Source organism: Microcaecilia unicolor, chromosome 1, assembly GCF_901765095.1.
Source record: "Microcaecilia unicolor chromosome 1, aMicUni1.1, whole genome shotgun sequence".
NCBI classification, from domain to species: Eukaryota; Metazoa; Chordata; class Amphibia; order Gymnophiona; family Siphonopidae; genus Microcaecilia; species Microcaecilia unicolor.
Genome location: NC_044031.1, coordinates 280,968,446 through 280,978,236, shown reverse-complemented (window position 1 = coordinate 280,978,236; position 9,791 = coordinate 280,968,446). Strand labels below are relative to the sequence as shown.

At 43.0% G+C, this 9,791-nt stretch overlaps 1 protein-coding gene across 1 annotated transcript; it reads left to right on the top strand.

Moving 5' to 3' along the window:
* Nucleotides 1-1,024: 1,024 nt before the first annotated feature.
* Nucleotides 1,025-8,839, top strand: UBD (ubiquitin D). Its single transcript, XM_030190032.1, has 2 exons — nucleotides 1,025-1,202; nucleotides 7,864-8,839. The coding sequence occupies exons 1-2, from the start codon at nucleotides 1,194-1,196 to the stop codon at nucleotides 8,326-8,328; spliced, it is 474 nt and encodes a 157-aa protein (XP_030045892.1). The 5' UTR covers nucleotides 1,025-1,193; the 3' UTR covers nucleotides 8,329-8,839.
* The last annotated feature ends 952 nt before the right edge of the window (nucleotides 8,840-9,791 follow it).

Below are 9,791 nucleotides of genomic sequence, written 5' to 3'. Positions count from 1 at the left end.
TGAAGAAAGAGTGGATGCCTTTCGAATGATGGAGGTGGTGCGTCAGTGTGCGGTTGTTTCGTTAGTTTGGCAGCCAGTCTCCAGCACTCCTCCCCCTTCCTTGGTTGCTGTTTGCTGCTGGCTGGGTCGCGGGTAATCCTTCCAGCTGGGCCGCAGCTTGTCCTGTTCGCCCACGTCCCAGATGGTGAGGGGCACGTTGTTTTCCGGCTCCTCCGACTCCACGTCAAGCGAACCCAAATATAGTCTGTGCTATAGTCCCTCTGACACTCTTCAGTACCGGCATTAGGCATTTTAAAATTTCTCCACCCCCACCCCTCCCCCGGTCTATTTTTGCACATACCCACAGCAGGAATATTCTTCTCTCGTTCCAGCGGTGGTTCTGTGCTCTCCGTGCTGCACAGATAATGAGCCGTTCTGCTGGTGAATGCTCCTCCCTTATTGTCACGTAGTTTCCTCTGATTGGTCCGTCTTACGTTGCCTAGCTTTGCCTGGGAACTGTGTTGTGATGGTCCTTTGTGTTTCAGAACGTTGAGGGGTTTTTTTCTGATTGGTCCATCATGCGAGGGCGGGGCAGAGAGACATGGTCAGTGTTGTGGCTTCACCACCATGAACTGATGAACCCTTCAGGGAGTGACTGAGTGACTTCAGAACGTTGTCTTCAGAAAATTGAGGGTGAGTTTTATTATAGTAGATTACTACTCTACCTATGGAAAGTTATCCCATTTTTATGCTTCCTCCATGTACATTTGCATACTGCACAAGGGGGCACGTTTGAAAATATAAGTGAGATTAAATAAAAATGCTGCCAACAATAAAGAACAACAATGTAGATGCAGCAGCTCATAGGTTTGCTTGCTTTGTTTTGAGTATACGGGGATGACAGCACCCATGGGTAAGGGAAAACTCAGATTTGACGTCACTTCATCTCCTGTCTATTAAACCTCCTTGTTTTCACATTTCATTTTTTGTATCTCAGGCTATTTCCCGTAAGAGCTCTACAGAACCAAAACTGAAAGCACCAAACCATACTAATAAAACATTAACTGGAGGTAGGGCCACATTGTCATGGGGGAAATAACCTGAGCAGATTCTCCTGGATTTTCCCCGGGGATTTTTGCTCTGAAGGTATAAAAGATTCATTCGTGGAACTATTGAATGAGTCGTGTTGCCACAGGACAAGGAGCAATAAGAAAATGGCTGCGGTAAGAATCTCCGGGCACTGGCCCAAAGTTTAATGTTAGCTGTCAGTATGTTTGTGATGTGTGGATCACATTTTGGACTAATGTTTATTTCTCTTAGACTTTTGGGGGAGTTTTAGAAAAGCCTGGGAATGGTTAAAATGCATTTCATTAGGAAGGGCTGTGATGAAAGCACATGCAGTCACGAATAAAAATATTTCATGGTAAACATGGTGGTAGCCGGAGCCCTCCAATTATTCCGTGTTAGAAATGCCAAGGGTGAGCCATTCCAAAGGGTGAGATTTTCTAGATAGTTGTCTGGTAGAATCTATAAGATTAAGTGTGTTTTTGCTTTGCAAATGGAAAAAAAAACAACAACCCAGCATAAAATACTTGCTTTCCTTTGGAGACTCTGAAAGGATTTAGACAGAGTGGAGGCAATGTGGGTGAATCCTCTGGCCGAAAATTGCTCTCCACTCAGGGGCTAATAGTACACATGTAGGTTTCACTGTATGTGTGCAAAGAAAAGGCCTGGGGACCAGAGAGGAATGTGTAGGAAAGTGTGTTCAGATTTCTTCTTATTAGTAGGGCCACTTGTCTATCTCCTCATGGGCTCGCTTCTCATGAAATAGTGATCAGGATCAGTGCACTGGCACCGATCCTCTAGTGTGTGACAGAGAGCCTTCAATTGAATGTGACACACTCCTAATGGGTGGGGCTTGGCATTTCAGCCATGACCGAGGTAAGAAGAATCAATCCCAACAAAGATATCTAAAAGGCTTTTCAACTTGGGAAAGACAAAGAGAACTATTACCACTCAAAAAATATATGAAAGGAAAAAGGGAGAGTTCAGTATTGGCTGTATCCAGCAGCCAAGCCCATTCGCAGTGAGAAACGCTGACTAATTTGGCTCACTTAAAAACACTATACATCATTAAACTCCCTAAAATATATCGTGCGTATCATTCAATCACGTTTGTTATTTTATAATTTTTTTATTTTAAACAAATTAAGGGCCCTGTTTAATAAGGCACACTAGCATTTTGAGCGTGCACTAATGCTAGACACCCACAGGAATAAATAGATGTCTCTAGCATTAGCGTGCGCTAAAAATGTTAGCGTGCCTACGGCACAGCTTAGTAAACAGGGCCCTAATTAAAGTTCCAAATAAAAATGTCAACTGCAAAAATAAAGAAGCCAAATAGGCTTAATCCAAAATATATATTTTAGGGGGTTTAATGAAATATAGAATGTTTAAGTGAACCGTATTAGTTGGTGTTTCTCACTGCGAATGGGCTTGGCTGCTGGATACAGCCCATACTGAGTTCTCCCTTTTTCCTTTTAATATATTCTTTGAGTGGTAATTGTTTTAGACCACCTTAGTTCCCTTTGGGCACTGTTTACTAAATTGCACTGGAGGTGTACTAGTGTTGCACGTTGATCTGTGCAGCACTATGGTATCCTGTATAGTTCAAAGTGTACCAAGGAGGAGGCGCAGCCCAACATGCTGCCCTGCCACTATGGTCCTCTTTCTGAGAGAGGAGGCTCAGTGAGGGGATCAGAGGAAGGAGGAACAAGAGACTAATTAGGGTAGGGTGCAAGACATGGAATGAGGGGAAGTATAGAGCAGGTGCGTGAGAAGTGAAGGGATAGGCTGGGGCAGGATTTAATGAAAGGATTGAAGGGTTGGATGGGGGAGGGGAAGAGCAAGTGAGGGGAGTGAAGGTACATGGTGGTATGTAGGGTGTGAGAGAATGGGAAGCAGGGGTGGTACAAAGGTGTTAGGATGCCCTAGATCAGGGGTGGGCAACCTTGGACCTCAAGGGCCACAACCCAGTCGGGTTTTCAGGATTTCCCCAATGAATATGCATGAGTTCTGTTTGCATGCACTGCCTCCCTCGTATGCAGATCTCATGCATATTCATTGGGGAAATCCTGAAAACCCAACTGGGTTGCAGCTCTCAAGGACTGAGGTTACACATCCATGCCCTAGATGAACCTTTCAGCCTTGTCCCACCTGTGTTTTTGATAATTTAAACTCAACTCCCAGAAGGATCTAGTAAAAGAAAATGTATAATTGGAAATCATTATGCACATATTTACAAGTATGGGAGTAAATTTATAAGCCTGTTTTGAGTGAAAAAGTGTTTTCCATGCAGAAGTGGGTGCTTTTAAAATGTATGCTACCAACATATAGACATTCTGGGAAGATGGATACCATTGTGAAATGTGCACTTATGTTATAAAATATGCACTCATCTGCACTCACTCAGTTGGATTATTTGTGCCTGCTCTGGAGCAGTTGTAGATATGTGCGCTTATTTTCCAGTGGGTAATTTTAGAAAGATGTATTTTTATTTATTTATTAGGATTTATTTATTGTCTTTTTGGAGGAATTCACTCAAGGCAGTGTACAGCAAGAATAAGTTAAACACAAGCAATAGACTATTACAGCAGTAAAAATATTCCAATAACAATGCAAAGTATGGCATAGTATGCAATGTGCTTAGGGTCAGGCCAAGGCAATCTGCCGCCTGAAGTGAGGGATGGGATGTTACCCCCTCCCCCCCCCCCAGCCATGGTCTTGGATCTTCCCCCATCCATCCTAAACCCCCTTCCCCGAATCTACCTTCTTTTCTTGTTTCCAAAAGTCAGTGGTAGCACCGATTCCCATAGTCTGCCCTGCTGCCAGCACTGGCCTTTTCTCTGTACTGTGGCTTGCCTCTCTGACTTAATTTCCTGCTTCCTCAGAGGCAGGCCACAGAAGAGAGGCCAGTGCCAGGGCAGCCTGTGGGAATCCCATACCTTAGCTTCCTGGAGCTTGTGGCCAGTGCAAAGTTTTTTAAAGCAATTAAAATGTCAGCATGGAACCAACAACATTATTTTGCTAAAGAGAAGAACAGAGATGGGGTTGTTACTTTTTAAAAGTACTAAAGTAAAAAGTAAAACTACTGGCTTCAAAAGTAGTGAAATAAAAGTAGAAAGTCTTATCCAAAAAAAACAAAAAAAAAAACCTCAAAAGTAAAAAAAAATACAGCTCTTAAAACTACTTTATTATAAAGTAAAAAGTTTTCTTAACAAGTTGGACTATAGAATGAGTATGTTTACAAACAATACTGTGTTATGATTATTTTCCTATCAACTTGTAATCTGTCTAGATCTCTATGGCTATAATGGAACAGAAACTTAATAAATGAAATTACAAATTTAAATTGATACCTTTTTAACAAGCTTGTTAAATTTATTTGTGAGAGGGTGGAGGAGGGAAGGAGTTTTGTTTTACATTTTCAAATGATTGACACTATATAATTTTAAAATGTGAATTAAATTTACATTTGTAAATGTTGTCTTTTAATCACCTCCAAGATAGGCTTCTGTATGGGAAACCAGCAAGAAAGGGTGGGAATGGGAAAGGGAAACACTGAGAGAACAAGGCAACAAGCCACCAGTGTCCACTGCTTCCCTTCCTGTTTTTCCCACCTCCTCTGCAACCCTAAAAAGGTCAGGCCATGGAATGGCAAATATCCAGTTGGCTCTCTTGGCTCAGTAGTGGGCTGATTGCTTTGCTTGCTGTAGAAAAAAAGAATGCATCTGAAAAGTTACAAGTAAAAAGTATAGCAAAAAATATTTAACTTGTTACAAGTAAACGTACTGCCAATTGTACTTAGTACTGTAGCAAAAGTACAAGTACTTCATGATTACCCATCTCAGGAGAAAAATATGGAAGCTTAAATATAGTGAAACTAAAAGTAAAACCTTTATCTATCTTTGGTAATAAAGCAAACAATATTTCCATAACAAAAACAAACTTCATACAAATAATCTCTCTCTATCTCTGTATCAACCTAAATCTATAAATTTACTCCTGGGGGAACAGTGCAGAATTCCCTATGTCCACAGTATTTATTTATTTTATTTTGTTGCATTTGTATCCTACCTTATCCCCCCTCTTTGCAGGCTCAAAGTGGCTTACAATACATCATGAGTAGTGGAAGAATGCTAGTAGTTAAACATTTAGTATGCACAGAATTCTGCATTTGCCATGCAGATTTTAGTGCCGTCACCAGCAGCAACTGCTCTGCTCATGCTCTCTCCCCCTCCCCTGCGGTGGAGCTTGTCTAGCAAGAGGAGGAGGAAGTGAATGGCTGCAAATCGGGACAGTTCTTCCTGTGGTAACCAAAACCCGACTGTTTATTTGAACCACGGGTGTGTACAGAGGCCCCGCAGGTCATATGAATAGTCATACACATGGCACTCATCCACTCACACAGGGGCGGGCTAACCATTCGGGCAACTGGGCAGTGCCCGAGAGCTCAAGAGACTCTAGCCTGGATGCCCGCTGCACAATACAGCCATCCCTGGTCCTAACTTTAAAGACGCGCGGCGCTGGTGATCTAGTGGCCTCTGCGGGAGGGTGTTGGGTAGCAGACTGGTGGGGGGCTCAGACCACTCTCAGTCCGCCCCTCCACACACAGATTGCACCTCACACACTTGGCACATTCAGCACAAGCATGACCTCCTAGTTGTTCTCATCTTTCACACGTCATAGATGTGCAAGAGTAGTGTTACCGTACGTCCTCGTTTAAGAGGACATGTCCTCCTTTTGGACTTCTTCAGATATGTCCTCCCAGGTTTTTTTAATTTTTTTGGAAAATATCCTCTTTTTCATGTATGTGCTTATGACCAACACACCTACCCACATAATGAGAGAAACCATCTCTAGCCTACTAGTCAGTCTGGACACATGGGGGCGCTAAAGAGCGAGAAAGGCATTGCTGTTCTCCTCTGCTTTCCTGCTGGTTGAATCTGTGAAAGGAATGTTTTTCATGCAGCATAACTAGCATATTGCATGCAAAACTTCTGAGACTTCCACATGTATCTCAGAAGCTATCCAATGTTGTTGAGGGATATTCATTCTTCCGATGGGCTCAGACTCAGTCAAAGTCAAAACCAGAAGTTTTTGAAAAGCAGATTATTGCTACTGCTGTACTGTAAGTCAGTCAGTCACTGTTTGATGTGAGTTCGTTAACTAAAAGCCATTTACATATTTGCTACAATTAAATATTTCTTTAGTAAAGATAGCAACCATTTTTATTTGTGCTCTTTTTCTTTGTCTCTGCAAATCTACAAGAGTAGCTCAGATGCTCTGTGGAGCCACATTGGAGTGGATTATTTATCTGCCCCAGTTTCAAGCATAAGCCTCTTTCTCTTACCATCATAAGCTGTTGTGCTGCATAGAGCGGCCTGTCAGTGGGAGTTGCACCCCTCTTTTCAGCTCTCTCCAGAACCCCTCTGAATCCAGCACAGGCCATGCCTCCTCCAGCACAGGCAGTGTCTCTGAAGCCAGGTCCTTGTCTCTGTCAGGGCTTCATTTCCCAAGTTCTAACCTGCACATTCACTGTTCTCAAGGTGTTCTCTGAAAGGATAGACAACACAGTCTTTCCATTGTGCACCTTTTCTTACTGGTTCCAAAATGTAAGTAAGAAGTGCCCAGCTCTAATACAATGTTTCCCGGGAGCTTCCTGAGATGTGAATTCACATTCTTAGGGGAAAACTTTAAACTCTCCTTTAATAAAGCTTTCCCAACATATTCCCTACCAGCAAAAGCTGCTGTGATTCTCCCGTACTTGAATCGTACCACATATCTGCTTTGCTTTGCAGTTTTCTAGGCAGAATCTGTTGCATAGAGGTTTACTTGTATTTTTCTCCATTTGTAAGTGCAATTTTGTCCTTTTGGTTTGCTTCTTTCATTTCTCTCAAAGCATTTTTTTTCTCCATTTTCCAACATTCCCTCAGCACCTGCCCTACCCATGACCTCTGTGTATGGAGCTTCCATCCCCAGTTTCCTCACACCACCTGAACAGTAGGGGGCAGGAGTGAGATTCATAGGCAGAGCTCGTTGTGGGTTTCAGTACTGAAATAGCAGGGTATGGTTGGATCAGGGCAGGACTGGTGTTAGACATTCAGGGGCCAAGGACAGAAACCGGGGAGGGGGCCCAAAAACTGGCTTTCAGCCTGTGCCCCCTTTAGCTTGAAAAAAGTTTGGGGCCCCCTATGGTATCATCGTGTTGTCAGTAGCACACTATGCCATAATGTGTACTGTTATCTGAATATTTTCTTCTGTTGTAATTGTCCATTGCCTATGTCTAGATCAGTGGTTCCCAAACCTGGTCCTGAAGGCACCCCAGCCAGTCAGGTTTTCAGGATATCCACTATGAAAATTCATGAGAGATTTGCAAGGAGTGTAAGCAGTGCATGCAAATCTCTCTCATGAATATTCAATACGTGGAAACCTGACTGGCTGGGGTGCCTCTAGGACCAGGTTTGGGAATCACTGGTCTAGATCAGTGTTTCTCAAGGTGTTCCTGGACTACCCCCTTGCCAGTTAGGTTTTCTGGATATCCACAATGAATATGCATGAGATTGATTTACATACACTGCCTCCATTGTATGCAAATCTTTCATGCATATTCATTGCAGATATCCTGAAAACCTGATCGGCAAGGAGTGACTTGGGAAACACTGGTGTAGATCATTCTTGCTGTACACCACCTAGGGTAAATTTATTTAGTAAGGTGATAATAAATCCTAATAAATAATTCACTCTCCGTTCTCAAGTTTACAATTATCAAAATTTTATGTGAATGTTTGAAAACTGTACATGAGATGTATTTCTTGCTTTTAGGTGTGTGTCCAGGTCGAGTGGAAGAATCTAATGTCATTTCTCATGAACCCAGGAGACAGAGTGAAAAAGCTGAACGAACATATTCGATCTCAAACCAAGATCCCAGTAATTGAGCAGGAGCTCTTGTTAAATGAGACACCTTTGAAGCAACACAAGAAACTATCAGACTATGGAATTGAGGAGAGCAGCACCATCCACCTCGTGCTGCGTGTGGCCCAGATGAGCGATGCCGAAGTCAACCTGAACCTAGTGGATGTTGAGGGCAACCACCACCCTCTAAAGGCTAAGAGGTCAACCAGTGTCAAGGTGGTGAGACAGAGGATTCAGCAGCAAACTGGAGTGAAGCCACGTCATCAGGTGGTTGTCTGCAATGGGAAGAAGCTGGAAAATGGCAAGACGATGGCAGAATATGGCATCAAGAATGGCACACTACTCTTTATGACCTACTACTGCAATTCAGGCTGATCCTCTGCCAGTTACTCGGTGCCTGCTGAATGGATTACTGTGTACGCCATTGCTGATAGTGAAACCATACTTGATTCAAGTTCTGGCACCTTTTGAACAAAAAGCACTTTGGTTATGGCTGTGGCCACTGTAATGATTTAGTTTAAACTTGGGTTAGGTTTGTAAAATCTGGCAAATAAGTTTAGGAATTGGCATAGAGAAATTCCCATTTTCAGACACTTGGGGATCAATGAGTAGAGAAAGCTGGCATCTTTCACACATCTCCCTAGGACAGGGATGGGCAACCTTTATACACAGAGGGCTGCACGAATGTCAGCACCATTCCTAGTGAGATGCACACTGAAAATTAACAAATGTACCAACAAAACTTAGTGAACATAAATTATTACCACAGTGGTCTGCTACCGTATATGTCTGTCTTTCCAAATAGTTGTTAGTCTCAAACAAATCTTGTCCCATTGTTGTATCTTTCAGTGAGTCCACTGACAACAAAGCTCAGGTTAATGATGTTTGTGTGAGTGTTTTCTGTGTACTTACCATGGTTTCACAGCCCACATAAAACTCAATGGCAGGCTGCAAGTTGCCCACACTTGCCCTAGGACAGTGATGGCGAACCTTTCAGAGACCGAGTGCCCAAACAGCAAACCAAAATCTAATTATTTATCGCAAAGTGCCAACAGGGCAATTTAACTTAAATAACAGAACTTTAAAAGCATTTGGCATGCTTTTGAATAATTAATGTAATTTTTGCTGTTGCAAATTAAATGATCCCAGGTACCAATCTAATTCATGTTTAATGTGGGATAAAATGCCGTAAATAAATATAAACTTTTAATGTTGAGCACCTGATTCTCAAAGTGATCATATTCCAAACACTATAATGAAATTAAATGATTTTTTTTCTACCTTTGTTGTCTGGTGACTTTGTTTTTCTGATCATGCTGGCCCAGTATCCGATTCTGCTGCTATCTGTCCTCTTAACTCCATTTCCAGGGCTTCCTTTCCATTTATTTCTTTACTTTCCGCCTTTCTTCTTCATTTCTTGCCCTACATCCATAAGTAAAAGCTGGGTCCTCCGCAGACTTGACTGTCCAGTGGATCCAGCTTCTGCCTATTTTCTTCATCCATGTGCAGTTTTTCTCCTCTCTTCCTTTTCCCTCACCTCCTTCCTCACTCTGCCCTCCCCTCCATCCATGTCCAGCAACCCTCCTCTCCCCCTGCCCTCCCCTCCATCCACCCATGTCCAGCGATTCTCTTCTTTGCCCCCCTCCAGTCACCCAGGTTGTCCAGTGGATTCTTCGGGGCAGGCAGGAAAGATCCCCAGTCTTGCCTGCCCGCTGCTTCCACTGACTCTCCTGCGGTGCTACTGCATTGCTCTTCAAAATGGCCGCCAAGACTTCAGCAGAAGTCTCGCGAGGCTGCCGCTGGAAGTCTCGGTGGCCATTTTTAAAGAGCGATCCGGC